We start from the raw sequence: 19311 nt of genomic DNA, 5'->3' as shown, positions 1-19311 counted from the left end.
AATGAGAAGTAAAGATTACGGTACAATATCGGATTATATTTTGATCCTCAGATAAATATATCCAATACAGCCAAACAAATTATATATTTCACATAATTTCATACAATATCTGTAGAAGATGGATTAGCTCTGTTAACTAGATTCTGAATAAAGTCATACTTTTTCCGTAGTTGCTCACCAGCTGACGATGAGTCACACGACATTTGTAAACAAAGAATGTTTCCAGGATTGTATTTGTTTGAAATCCATGTAAGGTAAAGTGTAGACGTGGTTCTTTAAAACATATATGCTATAAATTTACAATTTTATTTACAGAAGATCGTGATGCATATACGACAATAGCAGATAAGAATAATAAGTTACGCCATGGTGATACGTCTACAGAAAAATTGCGTCATCAGTGGCAGGTGCGTGCTGAAAAAGTTTATATAGATAGATGAAAGATAAGAGATGATTGGCTTTATCAATCAGATACAACTAGACACAATGATTTGTATACTGGGATGATCAGGTTAGCGATTCATTGTTTGGTTGATTTCTCATACTCGCAGATGAGGATATGTAAAGTATCTGAGAGTATGAGAAAGCCAAGGAATTACTGTAGGCCTCCATTGGAATCCTCTTCTCTCAGCTCCTCGCCTAAGCTTAATTTTTTAAAGGTCATGTCCTGTCTTATGAAATTTCTCGCTTTAAATATATTACTAAGCTTGGCTTTCCCAGAAACGATGTAGTCTTGCTTAAAAGGACGGTATTGATGATGCTGTCCTTACTTTTTGTGGTAGGCTGTTCCATCATGAAATTTAATGCCATTTCACTGAAACATAGCTTCCATTTCACCGATGATTTCTTTTATATTGTCAACAATGATGCTTTAGTGAGGGGCTTGAGAGTGTACGAATCAAAGAATGTATTCTAGGCATGAACATTACTGACAGTACACATTACTCCTTCATTTTCATTCGTTGATTCATAATGCAACAAGTGTTAAGAAACCTAACCTAACAACTAGATAAAGTTTAAAGTACAGACGTTTCCCGATTCATCGTAGTATCCCAAATAAGATTTTTGTTATAGTTTGGAAATAACATCAAACTTAAGGTCTAATACTAGGTTTGTCTGAAGCGACTCAGTATATTAATGGTCAATGGTTGAACCTCTGTACATTGCATGTAGATTATAGAAAAAGTATATGCTACTAAAAGCATCAATAATTTAAGATTTTCGTCATCCATATGATGCAATTATATATAATTTCAATTCTATTTAAGCTTGTATCTCCAGTGCAGCCTAAATGAAATTCAAATATATGTTACTGTTTCATGTACTTTACGAAAAACATATATTACTAATATTCACAGTTTTAACCTATGTATTTATCCTCTTTCAGGGTCTTGTGATGCATTTGTGCGTCAATATATTTTTGGCAACATAACTGAAAATATTTTTGTGTTGTTACTGCCATGAATTTGTTAGCAAGAAATGAAAGTATATCAAATTAGCTGGTGAAGTGTGGCACTAAAATTAAGAATTAGCCCACTAGATGTCTGGTGAGACAATGGCATTACCCATAATAGCGATCAACCAATAATTTTCTTGCATATTGCTTCATGTCATAAATGCTCTTTTAATAATTTTTGGTGTATTTGCTGGACTGATATCTGTTTCGGATATGAAACCTTGCTAAAGGACAGCTTTATTGTCTGCCTCTACATAGGTGAAGGATGTATGTGCATTCCCTTAGAAACAGTGTATGAGTCATAGAAAATGGACAACAAACTTCGTTTAAAAAGGAAATATTTAGCTGAACATCGTAATTCACATATCCCTTCCTTAGCATCAACATGGTATGTGTTGATTAATTTCTTAGGATCAATAGTATCTAGATCTAATCTACATTGATCGTGCAGTTTATGTATTATCGCTAAACTAGTTTAGTTTTAGTTAGATACAATGAAATGAATAAAAGAATTTCTTGTACCAAACTACTACATCTCTGAATTTGGGACGTGTTAGGAAATATACAGTAAACTTAATAGTTGCTAAGTCTAAGCAAAAAGATTCCGAATAATGGAGAATCTACATAAAATATGTTCTCTAAAAAAGATAAAGTTGTTTACCTTCCATCCATAAAATTGTGGCACCCAACTCTTGGATCAAAGTTACTCAATTTTCTGAAAATCCATAAAAAGGCATTTATGATCGAGCTATGATTTTATAAACACATTCATCAGACGCATCTTTTGTGCATAATTAATTCATGCATTCTTGCATTGTTGTAACGATGTATATAAGTCCCACTAAAATTTATTTTCATTTTCTGTATTGCTGAATATGCATCATTTTCTATGACGAACCCATATTTTTCTTCTGATAATTTTTGATGCTTCAGTATTAGTAATCTTTTCCGCGATCTTTATAAAAGAATGTTATTGAATTAACATTCTATTCTGAAAGAGTTTTTTTTTTTTTAGTTAATGCTTGTCCATGATATTAATACCAGGCCAGAAAAATGCAACGTGGCAATGAGTTGTTATCCTTCCATGAGCAATCACGTCCGCTAGTGTCCCGTCTTAGTAGTTCAATTTGTGATAACGCCTGCTAAGTTGCTAGTCCTCAAGCCTCAATTCTTGAGAATAATACTGCTGAAATACTACAAATACTTTCGTTAATCTTCTACTTTGTGGTGAGTTATGGGGTTTCTCACCCCCATAAGTGTTGTCCATGTGACCAAGACGTAGATTCATGGAAGTTGCTGCTCGTATGTAAATGTTACAAGCGTGTTTTGGCGACCTGCAGTGATGCTTAGAGGCAACAGGTTAAGGTGAGGTGCCTCCCCACATACCGTGTTACCTCATGTGTATGATGGGTTGTAACCATATTTCTCCCCTAGTCTTAAGATTGCCCTTTTCATGACATTGAACGTGGGTTTTTTTTTTCATGACGTGGATGAATACGTTCCTCATGACCGTTACTATTGCGGTTTCATGTAAAATTCTACATTTTTAAGAGTATGACTACAATGGAATTTCAGAGCGTTGGTCACCCACAGGAGAAGCTTTCAACTGTGCCTAACCGTTTTCTGCATGGACTATTATGCCGATATGTCGGCGCTGGTAGATTCGAATGTTAACTCACCGTCACCTTGCTTACCCTTGCCGCCCATGTGGTTAGTGGGATGGTTGTGGCAGGAATAGCTGAGGCATGAAGCCTACGTTGGCTCATTGATCACCTCTAGTTTTAGGTGCCTGATGAATGGTTCAGTATTTACCGTTATTGTCCCTTGTTCCAATTTTGATGGTGGATTTGTATATATTTCGTGATGAATGATATTTTTTTGCGAATAGTAATTTGCTGTTATGTCTTCCTTATGACAGTACCTTTGAATATTGTGCGAGTTTTTCCTGCATTGCTTGTGTAGTGTTTAGATAATAAAGTGTAAGTTGTTAAGCATAATTTGGACATGATGATTTATTGAAAAATATAAGATAAGGTGATTCAGTAATAAATAGGGATATGTATATTGAGGAAAATGTGGGGTTACTGTAAAAGTGAATAATATTGTACACCATGGACTAGTGTGTGGGGCTTGGCTGTTGGTTCATATGACCGTTAGTGAATATGTGTGATTAAGACCATTTTTCTTTTGATCTTCGTGCTGCCTCACACAGGTAAGAGAAACCCCTTATCTGCATTGAAATTTATATCCATTTTACTTCTGTGGTTATTTTTTTAGTGTGGTTATCATGAAGCATTTGTACCAGTAGCCACAGTTATGCTTCAGATGGCTGCCATTAGAGCAATTCTTTGATTTTTGAAGTAGTTTTTGTTCCCAATTTTGTCTTTTATCTCTACCCAGGAAGACAGAAGTAGAGGACTTACCTTTGTAGCAAGTATGGACAAATTACGCAAGGCCTTGAGTGGCCGTGAAACAACCGATGATCAGGATGAGGAGAGAGGAAATATCATTACCCAGGTACCTAAGTTTATAATTTGTATGGTAATGATTGGTGTATTTTATGTTGTTATATGTCTTTGGACAAGTCTTTAGCACAGTTGTAGTATTTACACTAGTGTTAAGTAGGAAAGGCCTTCTGTTGGGTTAATCTTATAAAGTCGTGTAATTTTTGATCAGTGACATTAATTTCACTAGCTTCATCATTTTCGTTATGATCATCAGTGTTCATCCTAACAGTTAGTTTTTGAAAAAGTAGAAAAGTTCCCATGACAGTAGCTTTAGGAGTATGTAGTTATTAACAATATTTATGACCTGAAATTTAGTAAGTTGAAACCTTGCTTCCTTTTAAGTACTGTATTGGTTAGATTTGGCTTTAAGAATTTTGTTCCTAAGGCAAATGAATTTAGTTTACGAGTTAAAGCACACAGTTCGAGGTATTTCGTTCTTTTTTTTTCATTTGTTGAATAATTAGACATATTTATGCATAATGCAGAAGACTTAGAAGAATACATGGATATTTTCTCAGACACAAACACCCTTATTTGCATGTACATATTAGGCTGGGCCTAATCATCATGGGTCCATATTTGAAAGAATAGAAGAGAAGTAAACAACACTGCAAGTTTGGATGGTATGATTACTTAAGTTCTATGGGGTTTGTTTCATCTCAGAAGCCCTTTGAGTTTAAGGCATATACATCAATTTTTTTCAGTCGTATTTGTACTGAGTGATGAATGTAGGAATCTGGATACATAAATATGTATGCCAAAGGTCCATTTCAGTAGGTGTATTTAAACTGGCCAAGAGCCTCAGTTTCTTAAATTGCCTTATGAAGAAATTGATTTGTCCTCTGTTGTATAACTTAGATAACAGGTCATGTGCTAATGTGCTTCACCTGCAAGAGGTTGTATCACTGGGAGTAAAGTATCGTCACAGAACTTATCACTCCAAAGTAATCCATGTTTCCCTACAGCTGGAAGTTGTGCAGCCTTCGCTTGCAGGAGCCTTTCATCAAAATTGGTTGTAAAAGTAATTATGAATAGATAAAATAACCGGTTTTTTGAAAGTCTGTGATCTTTGGTATTAAATAAAGTTGTTTTTATTTCGGAATTTTACAGATTTTAGAAACATGGGCCCACAATTACAAATTGTGTACTTTTCCCCCATGTGTTATATTGGTAATTGATGCCAAGGATATTTTTGCTTAGTGCTACTAAATAGCTGCTTGTGACTTAAGGCACCTCAGAATACGAGTGATGTCTGCCTTCCAGTTTGAATTTTTGGCTTGTTGACAGAAATGCATAAAATGGTAATTGTCAGTAACTATCAGAATGCCATCCCTGTGGTAACTGCTATTAAAGGGTTAAAGTGAGGGTATTATGATGAATTTTAAATGTATGATTTATTTACAATATTCTTATGAATATTTAGTTTTGTTAGGTAATAACATAACACATCTTAGTTATTTACAGCATGAGGACAGCATTTGATTTTTGTTTAATAAAGTTCTTTAAAGTGCACTTTTCCTCATCCACCTAATACTGTTTAGACTCCTTACTTTTCCCATTGTTTGGGAAGAAGAAAATAATCTCATCAATTTTTTTTCTTTTACCCTAGCATGTACAGGAATATGATGAATTTTAAGAAAATGCTAGTCATACACTATTCTTACTTGTCTTGACAGGGAATGGATTGTACAGTTTGATATGTCAAAAGAGATACCACCCACATATTTTTCAGTTGAGACTGCAAAACTTAACTAGACCCTAGATTCATCACAGCAAAAACATTTATACTGAAAATGATTTTTCATGTAGCAGTAGAAGATTTGTTTTACAAGCTGTCAGGGGTTTATGAGATGGAACATGAATCTTACAATCTAATTATCTTTTGGTCACTGATGTGGGTCTCACTCTTTGGGGATATGAAAGGATTTTACATTTGATTACTAAGATAAATGTAGTTATGATAGTGACAGAGCAGTGTTAGGCTTATTTAAGGGTAATGACTTCTGGGGTAGGATAGTAGTAACTATCTTTTTAGGAGCAGGAATAAGTGTTTGTAAACTTCATACTAGTAAGTGATTGTTTTGTTGCTCTTCATAGATAATATTTCTCGTTGGGTGTGCTCTAGAGTTAACCATGGTGTGGCTTTGCTATCCTGTATGTTAATGCTTAATGTTTACCTCCCAAATTATGTGATAATCAGCAGTGTTGCTTGGAGCACACTATGTGTTACTGCAGAATGGATCTCATCTACCTACTAAACTCCACCTCTTTCTTCCCTAGACGGAGGGCACACCACTCTTGCGTGTAAGTTTCTGGCTCTACTCTGGTTACATTTACAAACTTTTTTTTTGTCTAGTGTCAGGACATTTAGCGAGTGTATTGTGTCGCTTGCATAGCATTATGGGAATTGAAGGCTTTCCTTGTTTGCTGTCTTTGTTGTCAGTCCATTTGTCATGTCTGTTGTTAGGAATTACACTCTGGTTTAATAAAGATACATTTAACCACAGTAATTTGGGTCATGTTAATTACAGAAAATACTCTTTATACAGGTGCTTCCCAGCATCTAAAGTATTGAAATGGTTTAAGGCCAGAAACTCATGATTTTGCCTATGCTCTGCTATTAAAGGATATTTTAACTTAGAGCTTCACCTGCCTCATACTGGAAGAAAATTTCACTCTAGATAATTGAACATTATTACAGGTATTTTAACATTATTACAGATATTTTTAATAGCTTTCAAGCAGTATTTCTGCTCATTCTCATTTCACTCCCATTACTGTGCTGCATTGCAGGCGACACAAATATTACATTGAACACCCTTCTAGTATTTATTTCTTGCTTTGAATTGTGGTAGTAGAATATTTTATTTTTATAGAGCTAAGTGCATGTGCATTATGTGAGCCATCAGGATAAATAGCATTTGGACTTCATTATTTTGTTTTATACTGAAATGTATTGAATTAAGAAAATCATGTAATTCAGAAGCTATTGCATTTAGTGACAATAATCACTTGATGGTGAATCTTGTTACATGAATATATGACTTGCAGCTTTTTTTTTAAGTATGATTAATAATGCTTTTTGATACACTTTGAAAAATGTACTTTATTGATATATAGTCTATCTTTTTCTTTCAAATATGTTTTCTATTTCTCCCCTGAGCTAGTTTGCATCAAGAAAAGGTGAATAAGCTTGAGAGGGAAAAATTGTGCTTAGTTCCTTCTGTTACTTCTTTTTTGAAAGTAATACAAGAGATGGTAGGATATCCATCCCCAACTCCTGCCCATTTTAATAACTTTCTTTGATGCACAGGAGATGCATTTCTGTTCTTTCTACCAGGTATACAAGGGGTGATGTGTTGTTAGTTGCCTGAATCAGGGCATATGAAGCATTCAAAGGCAACCATGGAAGGGTCTGCATGGCCTGGTTATGTATGGGTGGCTTTGGTCTTGGGGCATCACACATGATAGTTAGAGAGTGTACAGGAGAGTATTTGGCCTTTTCTTCATCTGTTATTGGCTTTGCCACGCTAATGCAGGAAATGGCAATCAAGTACGAAAGGGAGAAGATACATACATATACAGAGGGTTTTTCTTGAAAATCACTGTTATGTCCCTGAAAAGCCTTATCTGTAGTAAAATGAAGTATAAAAGTCTCTGTAAGGAATACCGTAATTATCTTGAAATGAGTGGATAGTGTGTGAAAGGAGAAAATTGAGAGTAAAGTGAATAAAAGCAAGGATATGGGTTATTAGGTTTATCTGGGCAGAGGGACAGGTTAGTTGGGATGAGTTTGAATTTTGTATTTGGGAGCTATCATGGGTAAGTTTGGTGTTTTGGAAGAAGAGATAAGGGAGAGAGCAGTACAGGATAAATGAGTTATTGGGTCCCATAAAATAATGAAGGGTTGAGGTCAAGTCGAAAGTGAAGAAAGGATTAAGGAACAGCATAGTCCTCTCACCTTGACCTATTTATACTTAGTCACAATATGGATATGGAATGAGTCAAAGAAGTCAAGAATCCAGGTTTGTGCCTCTTGTATTTGCCCTGTCTCACATGGAGGGAATATGTTGGAAGTTTTCTTTTTCCCTTATCCCAAAGGATGTATAATATACAGAATATGTACTTATTGGTTATTTACCTTGGTGTATCTTTGCTGTGACTCTCAAATATACCATTAAAGATCTCTTACATACTTTGAAATATAATAATTGTTTTTTTTATATTGTATTCTTATTTCATGTCTTAAAATAAAGTCATGAGTTAAATGTCATGCTTTTCTTACTGGAATGAGATGAAAAGTTTTATACCCTTTTGTTGTGTCTGTAGTCTGAATTAAATCAAGCTCCAAAACCTTGTTATTCTCTTTAGCTGTTGCAGCTGACAAGTAAATCCATGGAGATTTTTGTATTGGTGATTTGATTTGAGACTAATGGTAGATTGAAGGAGGAAAAGGAATATGATATGAATGGAACTAAATGATTTTTTCTCCAGTGACACACAAATGCTTTATAATCGCTACAAATAACTGTTTGTCAAATATGGGCACTAGTGATCTCCAGCAATTCTTCAAAGGTTTACTGTATTTAATGTAAAATTTTTCAAAAATTCCATGAAACAGTTCTCTAAGTAACATTATATGCCAAAAGTAATTTCTAATGATCCATTGATGGGCTCTCCACGATTGCATATAGTAGTAAGGTTTGGCTGTGGCTTGACTTTTGATAAGTTTTCATCCCAAGAATTTACTTTCAACATTATCTTCAATATGGGTTCTCCTAAAGAATTTTGTGTCTTGTTTCTTTTTCAGTATCTATAGTGCTTATGAGCTATGCTAAATCATCTTCTGCTTATTTTAAGTACATTTTTTGATTATCAGATAGTGCTGAATTAACCCAGGATACTGTAGATTTTTATAAGGAGGTGAATACACCCAGTGTTTATAGTGAGTAGTATGGGGTTAGCTAGGCATTCATCTTGGCATGCATTTTTGAAACAGAAACTCTGAAATACTGTATTAAATTAGTACTCAGGTGATGTTCATATGTCATTGAATATGAGGTTTTACCAACAGAATCTACCTGTTTGCATAAGTAGGGATGGAGGGAGACAGCTAGTGAATGCACCTCATACTAAGTAAACTATTCTGTAGATGTACTTCCCATCTTTTAAGGCAAATATATCACTTGAAATCAGTTAACAGTATAGTGATGTAAATATAGCAGCAAATTGTGCATGACTGTATGAAGTAATTATTAGATCAGTTGAAGCATCTTTTGTCTCATTGCACCATGACAGAAGTTTGTAATTAATAGAATACGTGTGTTGTAAGTATGTATAGTAACTTATTTGAATTATTCACGGAAAACAAGTTGAAGGAGCAAGGGAGGAAAAACAAGACTGAAAAGAAAACAAAAATGGTTGGGAGTTCATAGTTAATTTAAGAATACGAATTACTTTTGAAGAATATTACATTATAGTCATGGTCTGAGAAAGTAGGAAAAGAAAGATGTTCATGTATTGATCATTCATCATTTTTGTGCTTGAAGTGAAACTTTTTCTTTCAAGTAATTAAGATGGAAAGAATTAAGGTGGTAGGACTCAGAGTGAGATTGGAAATGTAAGTAAGACAGATGTGCTAAAAAACCATGTGCAGTGCAAACACTTAAATTAGAACGTGACATTCTTTTATGTTAGTGTCATTTATATATTGCACACGTGGTAGAAAATTTTAAAGAAAAAGAAATATGAATATTGGTATGAGATGATAGTTTGGGTGTTATAATTTTATGAGCTCAGAGAATACTTGCAAAATGTAAAATTAAAGAGAAAAAGCATGAACGTAAGAGGAAAGAGCATTTTTGTTAAAATAGTGTGAAAAGAAGAGAGGAGAAAGAGTACTTCCCATGCATTCCTCATGTGTCGTAGAAGGAGACTAAAGGGGACGGGAGCTGGGGGCTAGAAACCCTCCCCTCCTTGTATTTTAACTTTCTAAACAGGGAAACAGAAGAAGGAGTCACGCGGGGAGTGCTCATCCTCCTCGAAGGCTCAGATTGCAGTGTCTAAATGTATGTGGATGTAACCAAGATGAGAAAAAAGGAGAGATAGGTAGTATGTTTGAGGAAAGGAACCTGGATGTTTTGGCTCTGAGCGAAACGAAGCTCAAGGGTAAAGGGGAAGACTGGTTTGGGAATGTCTTGGGAGTAAAGTCAGGGGTTAGTGAGAGGACAAAAGCAAGGGAAGGAGTAGCACTATTCCTGAAACAGGAGTGGTGGGAGTATGTGATAGAGTGTAAGAAAGTAAACTCTAGATTGATATGGGTAAAACTGAAAGTGGATGGAGAGAGATGGGTGATTATTGGTGCATATGCACCTGGGCATGAGAAGAAAGATCATGAGAGGCAAGTGTTTTGGGAGCAGCTGAGTGAGTGTGTTAGTAGTTTTGATTCATGAGACCGTGTTATAGTGATGGGTGATTTGAATGCAAAGATGAGTAATGTGGCAGTTGAGGGAATAATTGGTGTGCATGGGGTGTTCAGTGTTGTAAATGGAAATGGTGAAGAGCTTGTAGATTTATGTGCTGAAAAAGGACTGGTGATTGGGAATACCTGGTTTAAAAAGAGAGATATACATAAGTATACTTATGTAAGTAGGAGAGATGGCCAGAGAGCGTTATTGGATTACATGTTAATAGGCACGCGAAAGAGAGACTTTAGGATGTTAATATGCAGAGAGGTACAACTGGAGGGATGTCAGATCATTATCTTGTGGAGGCGAAGGTGAAGATTTGTAGAGGTTTTCAGAAAAGAAGAGAGAATGTTGGGGTGAAGAGAGTGGTGAGAGTAAGTGAGCTTGGGAAGGAGACTTGTTTGAGGAAGTACGAGGAGAGACTGAGTACAGAATGGAAAAAGGTGAGAACAAAGGATGTAAGGGGAGTAGGGGAGGAATGGGATGTATATAGGGAAGCAGTGATGGATTGCGCAAAAGATGCTTGTGGCATGAGAAGCATGGGAAGTGGGCAGATAAGAAAGGGTAGTGAGTGGTGGGATATGAAGAAGTAAGATTGTTAGTGAAAGAGAAGAGAGAGGCATTTGGATGATTTTTGCAGGGAAATAATGCAAATGACAGGGAGATGTAGAAAAGAAAGAGGCAGGAGGTCAAGAGATAGGTGCAAGAGGTGAAAAAGAGGGCAAATGAGAGCTGGGGTGAGAGAGTATCATTAAATTTTAGGGAGAATAAAAAGATGTTTTGGAAGGAGGTAAATGAAGTGTGTAAGACAAGGGAACAAATGGGAACATCAGTGAAGGGGGCTAATGGGGAGGTGATAACAAGTAGTGGTGATGTGAGAAGGAGATGGAGTGAGTATTTTGAAGGTTTGTTGAATGTGTTTGACAATAGAGTGGCAGATATATGGTGTTTTGGTTGAGGTGGTGTGCAAAGTGAGATGGTTAGGGAGAATGATTTGGTAAACAGAGAAGAGGTAGTAAAAGCTTTGCGGAAGATGAAAGCCGGCAAGGCAGCGGGTTTGGATGGTATTGCAGTGGAATTTATTAAAAAAGGGGGTGACTGTATTGTTGACTGGTTGGTAAGGTTATTTAATGTATGTATGACTCATGGTGAGGTGCCTGAGGACTGGCAAAATGCTTGCATAGTGCTATTGTACAAAGGCAAAGGGGATAAGAGTGAGTGCTCAAATTACAGAGGTATAAGTATGTTGAGTATTCCTGGGAAATTATATGGGAGGGTATTGATTGAGAGGGTGAAGACATGTACAGAGCATCAGACTGGGGAAGAGCAGTGTGGTTTCAGAAATGGTAGAGGATGTTTGCTTTGAAGAATGTATTTGAGAAATACTTAGAAAGGCAAATGGATTTGTATGTAGCATTTATGGATCTGGAGAAGGCATATGATAGAGTTGATAGAGATGCTCTGTGGAAGGTATTAAGAATATATGGTGTGGGAGGTAAGTTGTTGGAAGCAGTGGAAAGTTTTTATTGAGGATGTAAGGCATGTGTACGTTTAGGAAGAGAGGAAAGTGATTGGTTCTCAGTGGATGTTGGTTAGTGGCAGGGTTGCGTGATATCTTCATGGTTGTTTAATTTGTTTATGGATGGGGTTGTTAGGGAGGTGAATGCAAGAGTTTTGGAAAGAGGGACAAGTATGCCATCTGTTGTGGATGAGAGAGCTTGGGAAGTGAGTCAGTTGTTGTTCGCTGATGATACAGCGATCGTGGCTGATTTGGGTGAGAAACTGCAGAAGCTGGTGACTGAGTTTGGTAAAGTGTGTGAAAGAAGAAAGCTGAGAGTAAATGTGAATAAGAGCAAGGTTATTAGGTACAGTAGGGCTGAGGGACAAGTCAATTAGGAGGTAAGTTTGACTGGAGAAAAACTGGAGGAAGTGAAGTGTTTTAGATATCTGGGAGTGGATTTGGCAGCAGATGGAACCATGGAAGCGAAAGCGAATCATAGGATGGGGGAGAGGGCTAAAGTTCTGGGAGCATTGAAAAATGTGGAAGTCGAGAACGTTATTTTGGAAAGCAAAAAATGGATATGTTTGAAGGAATAGTGGTTCCAACAATGTTATATGGTTGCGAGGCATGGGCTATAGATAGAGTTGTGTGGAGGAGGGTGGATGTGCTGGAAATGAGATGTTTGAGGACAATATGTGGTGTGAAGTGGTTTGATTGAGTAAGTAATGAAAGGGTAAGAGAGATGTGTGGTAATAAAAAGAGTGTGGTTGAGAGAGCAGAAGAGGGTGTTTTGAAATGGTTTGGTCACATGGAGAGAATGAGTGAGGAAAGATTGACAAAGAGGATATATGTGTCAGAGGTGGAGGGAATGAGAAGTTGGAGACCAAATTGGAGGTGGAAAGATGGAATGAAAAAGATTCTGAGTGATCAGGGCCTGAACATGCAGGAGGGTGAAAGGCGTGCAAGGAATAGAGTGAATTGGAATGATGTGGTATACCGAGGTCGACGTGCTGTCAATGGATTGAACCAAGGCATGTGAGGCGTCTGGGATAAACCATGGAAAGTTCTGTGGGGCCTGGATGTGGAAAGGGAGCTGTGGTTTGGGTGCATTATACATGACAGCTAGAGACTGAGTGTGAACGAATGTGGCCTTTGTTGTCTTTTCCTAGCGCTACCTCGCGCACATGCGGGGGGAGGGGGTTGTCGTTTCATGTGTGGTGGGGTGGCGACAGGAGTGAATAAGGGCAGACAGTATGAATTATGTACATGTGTATATATGTATATGTCTGTATGTGTATATATATGTATATGTTGAGAGGTATAGGTATGTATATGTCCTGTGTGTGGACGTGTACATATGTACATGTGTATGTGGGTGGGATGGGCCATTCTTTCGTCTGTTTCCTTGCGCTACCTCACCAACGCGGGAGACAGCGACAAAGTATAATAAAATATAAATAGTCTGAATCAGAAATAAAAGTGAATGAGTAAATTGATTTGGATGAGATGAATTATTGAATGTCACTGTTGGGAATCAAGAACTTGTTGGAGAGAAAGAGGTGATTGGGATAATCACAGGATGGCAAAAAGTTGGAAATTTCTTCAAGTAAGTTTAATTATGGAAATAGATCAAGCGTGAGAGGAATGAAAAGATGAGAAGGGTAGAGTTGAATGTATACAGTAAGAAAGCAGTGTAAAATCCAAGGAGTACTTTGTTGCTTATTTTTGATGAAAGCATACCTTAGTTCGTGTGAAAGTTCCTTACTTGAAAAGCAAATGAAAAGGGTTGAAGTTTAGTAACTAGAACTAGTTTTAAAAGTAACTGACATTGGGAAAAGATGAAGAGTATTTTAAGTATCTGCTGACTTTGACTTTGCTGCTAATATCCATGACACTATACAAAAAGAGACAAATGATACATATGGGAGAGTAATATTATGCCTTTTTGGAAATATGTGTTGAGTATGAAATTAGATGGGAACTTATTAAACCAGGAATCTGTGCTGTACATTTCATCAAATAAAATTACAATTGTTTCCAGGAGATCATTTAAAGCCATGTATTATTTTCTATTTCTGTTTCAGGTTATTGACAACAACAGTCTAAGTTGGGGCACAAGAGTCAAAGGTTTTGCTATATGCTTTGTCCTTGGGTTTGTGTTTTCCTTCATGGGATCAGGATTTCTCTTCTTACCAAAAGGAATGACCTTGTTTGCAATTTTTTATACCTTGGGAAACATAATGGCACTTACAAGGTGAGTCTCTTTTGTAGAATGTTTTGTATAGGGGTTGTTTGGTAGTAAATAAAACTATAGTTTATAGTATTTATATTATTATTATTTTATTTTGCTTTGTCGCTGTCTCCCGCGTTTGCAAGGTAGCGCAAGGAAACAGACGAAAGAAATGGCCCAACCCACCCCCATACACATGTATATACATACACGTCCCCACATGCAAATATACATACCCATACATCTCAATGTACACATATGTATACACACACAGACATATACATATATACACATGCACACAATTCACACTGTCTGCCTTTATTTATTCCCATTGCCACCTCGCCACACATGGAATAACATCCCCCTCCCCCCTCATGTGTGCGAGGTAGCGCTAGGAAAAGACAACAAAGGCCCCATTCGTTCACACTCAGTCTCTAGCTGTCATGCAATAATGCCTGAAACCACAGCTCCCTTTCCACATCCAGGCCCCACAGAACTTTCCATGGTTTACCCCAGACGCTTCACATGCCCTGATTCAATCCATTGACAGCATGTCAACCCCAGTATATCACATCGATCCAATTCACTCTATTCCTTGCCCACCTTTCACCCTCCTGCATGTTCAGGCCCCGATCACTCAAAATCTTTTTCACTCCATCTTTCCACCTCCAGTTTGGTCTCCCACTTCTCGTTCCCTCCACCTCCAACACATATATCCTCTTGGTCATTCTTTCCTCACTCATTTTCTCCATGTGCCCAAACCATTTCAAAACCCCCTCTTCTGCTCAACCAACTCGTGGTTGAGAGAGTTTATAGTATTATGTCATGTTATTTTTCCTGAGGAAAAGAATGATGAATTGTGTCCCCATTCTGTTTTACTTTGGTCAGTATCATTTAACACCTGATATAGTAAAGGATGGTGTGCCAATTTAGTTTTGTTAAATGGAAGAAATGAAATTAACGTTCTCGAAAAGAACATTTGAATTAGGTGAATAGTTGAAGGTGAGGCCCAGTGTGTAGAGTAGGGAAAGAGGAAATTGTATGATGTAGAGAACAGTATGGAAACAGATTACAGTGACTTGAGAAAAGATACTGCATATGTTGTTGTTTGTGAATATGGGCAAAAAGACTCTTTTCATTGTTCTGTTGCTGACATGACAGTATTATTATTGTGTAGGTTGAGTTGAAATGTTTTTCCAGTCAGCTATGGTGTCCTTCATTTGAAGACTGTCGTTTTTATAGTGATTTAATAAAAATGTAGTGTAGTAGTTTGCATATTGAGGTTTTCTTAAAGAATCAAAGGTTGTACAAAATATTAACAGCTCCTTCTGCCCATAACTGAATAAGAGTGTCAGTGAATGGCTGCGCATGAGCTAAGAGCATAATGCCAAACGGGGAAGTGCAATTGAAAGTAAGTTGGCACTTTTGGATTATAGGCTGACATTGTTTGTAATTCAGTATTTATAAATGCAATATTTATACAGTTAAAATAGCATAAGTTCATATTTCAGGAAACTATGAAGTATGTCTTGTACGGACGCTGAAAACATTTCTCTTCTGAAAGTTGCTCTGGTTATAGAAACGACTGATTTTTCCTTTTACGAAGTACTGTTCTCACATTTAGGGAGTTCCTAGTTCTACACAGTGCCTGGATAAAGTAAAGTCCAAAGCATGTCCAGTCTGTCCTCAGAACATTCCATTGGCCCTACACTGCATTGCTAGTTCATTTTTTCCTTGTGAGGATATTCCCTAAAAGGCTCAGTCCTCGGTTCTTAACGCTACATGACTAACAATTTGGTCTCCCTCTTCTCCTCGTTCCCTCCACCTCCGACACATATATCCTCTTGGTCAATCTTTCCTCACTCATTCTCTCCATGTGCCCAAACCACTTCAAAACACCCTCTTCTGCTCTCTCAACCACGCTCTTTTTATTTCCACACATCTCTCTTACCCTTACGTTACTCACTCGATCAAACCACCTCACACCACACATTGTCCTCAAACATCTCATTTCCAGCACATCCATCCTCCTGTGCACAACTCTATCCATAGCCCACGCCTCGCAACCATACAACATTGTTGGAACCACTATTCCTTCAAACATACCCATTTTTGCTTTCCGAGATAATGTTCTCGACTTCCACACATTCTTCAAGGCCCCCAGAATTTTCGCCCCCTCCCCCACCCTATGATCCACTTCCACTTCCATGGTTCCATCCGCTGCCAGATCCACTCCCAGATATCTAAAACACTTTACTTCCTCCAGTTTTTCACCATTCAAACTTACCTCCCAATTGACTTGACCCTAAACCCTACTGTACCTAATAACCTTGCTCTTATTCACATTTACTCTTAACTTTCTTCTTTCACACACTTTACCAAACTCAGTCACCAGCTTCTGCAGTTTCTCACATGAATCAGCCACCAGCGTTGTATCATCAGCGAACAACAACTGACTCACTTCCCAAGCTCTCTCATCCACAACAGACTTCATACTTGCCCCTCTTTCCAAAACTCTTGCATTCACCTCCCTAACAACCCCATCCATAAACAAATTAAACAACCATGGAGACATCACACACCCCTGCCGCAAACCTACATTCACTGAGAACCAATCACTTTCCTCTCTTCCTACACGTACACATGCCTTACATCCTCGATAAAAACTTTTCACTGCTTCTAACAACTTGCCTCCCACACCATATATTCTTAATACCTTCCACAGAGCATCTCTATCAACTCTATCATATGCCTTCTCCAGATCCATAAATGCTACATACAAATCCATTTGCTTTTCTAAGTATTTCTCCCATACATTCTTCAAAGCAAACACCTGATCCACACATCCTCTACCACTTCTGAAACCACACTGCTCTTCCCCAGTCTGATGCTCTGTACATGCCTTCACCCTCTCTATCAATACCCTCCCATATAATTTACCAGGAATACTCAACAAACTTATACCTCTGTAATTTGAGCACTCACTCTTATCCCCTTTGCCTTTGTTCATTGGCACTATGCACGCACTCCGCCAATCCTCAGGCACCTCACCATGAGTCATACATACATTAAATAACCTTACCAACCAGTCAACAATACAGTCACCCCCTTTTTTAATAAATTCCACTGCAATACCATCCAAACCTGCTGCCTTGCCGGCTTTCATCTTCCGCAAAGCTTTTACTACCTCTTCCCTGTTTACCAAATCATTTTCCCTAACCCTCTCACTTTGCACACCACCTCAACCAAAACACCCTATATCTGCCACTCAGTCATCAGACACATTCAACAAACCTTCAAAATACGCACTCCATCTCCTTCTCACATCACCACTACTTGTTATCACCTCCCCATTTGCGCCCTTCACTGAAGTTCCCATTTGCTCCCTTGTCTTACGCACTTTATTTACCTCCTTCCAGAACATCTTTTTATTCTCCCTAAAATTTGATGATACTCTCTCACCCCAACTCTCATTTGCCCTCTTTTTCACCTCTTGCACCTTTCTCTTGACCTCCTGTCTCTTTCTTTTATACATCTCCCACTCAATTGCATTTTTTCCCTGCAAAAATCGTCCAAATGCCTCTCTCTTCTCTTTCACTAATAATCTTACATCTTCATCCCACCACTCACTACCCTTTCTAATCAACCCACCTCCCACTCTTCTCATGCCACAAGCATCTTTTGCGCAATCCATCACTGATTCCCTAAATACATCCTATTCGCCATTTCCCGCATTAGCAAGGTAGCGTTAAGAACAGAGAACTGGGCCTTTGAGGGAATATCCTCACCTGGCCCCCTTCTCTGTTACTTCTTTTGGAAAATTAAAAAAAAATATTGAGAGGGGAGGATTTCCAGCCCCCCGCTCCCTCCCCTTTTAGTCGCCTTCTACGACACGCAGGGAATACGTGGGAAGTATTCTTTCTCCCCTATATTTATAAGTAGATAGAAGGATGGAGTGGCAGAGGCATTGAGTTGGGGCCTGAACATGCAGGAGAGTGAGAGATGTTCCTAGGATAGAGAGAATGAGCTATATGGTGTTCAGGTGGTGGTGTGCTGTCAGTGAGCTAAGCCACAACACATGAAATGGTCAAGGAAAACAGTGGAATGGTCTTTGGAGCTTGGGTGTGGACAGGAGGCTCTAGTTTTGTTGAGGTGCACATGACAGTGAATGTGAACAAATGATGCTACTTTTCATTTGTTCCTGGCAATACATTTTTAATGTGGGAAATGGCAAACAAGTATGAAAAGCTATATTTTTGTCTTGCGTGTTGACTATTTCCTACATTACTGAGGTACTGGCAGGAACAGATGAAGAATAGTTTCATTTGCTTACATCCATCCTCTAGCTATCATGTGGTTTTGCACTGAAGCCAGAGCCCTTGTTCACAGCTGAGTCCAGCTGACTGTCATGGTTTTCTTGGACCACTTTATTCATCCTGGTTTATCCTTTAACAGCAAATCACCACCTGTATGCCACATGTCTCTAGTCTGCTCTGGCCCATGCTTCTTACCATCCTGAATGTTCTGGTTCTGATAGTTAAAAAGTCCCCTCTCACTCCATCTTTCCATTTCTATGGTCTACCCCTACTCCATGCTCCTTCCACCTCTAACACATATAGTCTCTAACTCTCTCTGCTCATCTTATCCTTGTCTGAACTATTTCAGCACACCCAGGTCAGCTATCTTTTTTTCTTATTCTTGTTGCTACCACACTGTTATTCTTTACATAAACCAGCTTCAACACACAAATTAATCATGGGCATTTTATTTTCAACATGTCCATTTCTTCTGTTCTTTTTCATTCATTGCCCAAGACTTGCAGCATTAGAACACCGTTGGGACCTCTGTGCCATCAGACATACCCATTCTTACCCTCACACACACTGATTTCTCTTCCACATGCTCTTCAGTTTTCTTAGGCTCTTTTTACCCTCTTCCACCTTATGATGTACTTCAGCACCCATTGTTCCATAAAGCACTCCATGTGCTCTAGGTTGTTCCCATTGAGACTCATTTATTCCAGTCCGTGTCAATCCCCAGCTAAACCTCATAACTTTATTCACATTAACTCTCAGCTTCTTTCTTTCTCACACTTGTCACCACACAGCATCAAAAGGTATTTGAGACACTGGTGTAGGAGAGGCAGCAGG

The 19311-nt window shown here is 38.0% G+C and overlaps 1 protein-coding gene across 5 annotated transcripts in view; it reads left to right on the top strand.

The window, feature by feature from the left end:
• The first annotated feature begins 2537 nt into the window (after positions 1-2537).
• Positions 2538-19311, top strand: part of LOC139755598 (vesicle transport protein SFT2A) — a 29567-nt gene continuing 12793 nt past the window's right edge. For 2 of the 5 annotated variants that reach the window (XM_071674127.1, XM_071674125.1), the window contains exons 1-4: positions 2538-2683; positions 3857-3973; positions 6244-6267; positions 14016-14185. In XM_071674127.1, coding sequence (XP_071530228.1) covers positions 3893-3973; positions 6244-6267; positions 14016-14185 — 275 coding nt within the window. In that variant the 5' untranslated portion in view covers positions 2538-2683; positions 3857-3892. Of the gene's footprint in view, positions 2822-3856; positions 3974-6243; positions 6268-14015; positions 14186-19311 lie in introns of all 5 variants that reach the window. The other 3 variants (XM_071674126.1, XM_071674128.1, XM_071674129.1) reach the window with 3 other exon arrangements.

Source organism: Panulirus ornatus, chromosome 19 (assembly GCF_036320965.1).
Source record: "Panulirus ornatus isolate Po-2019 chromosome 19, ASM3632096v1, whole genome shotgun sequence".
Lineage (NCBI taxonomy): Eukaryota > Metazoa > Arthropoda > Malacostraca > Decapoda > Palinuridae > Panulirus > Panulirus ornatus.
This window is presented reverse-complemented; position numbering and strand designations above follow the sequence as displayed.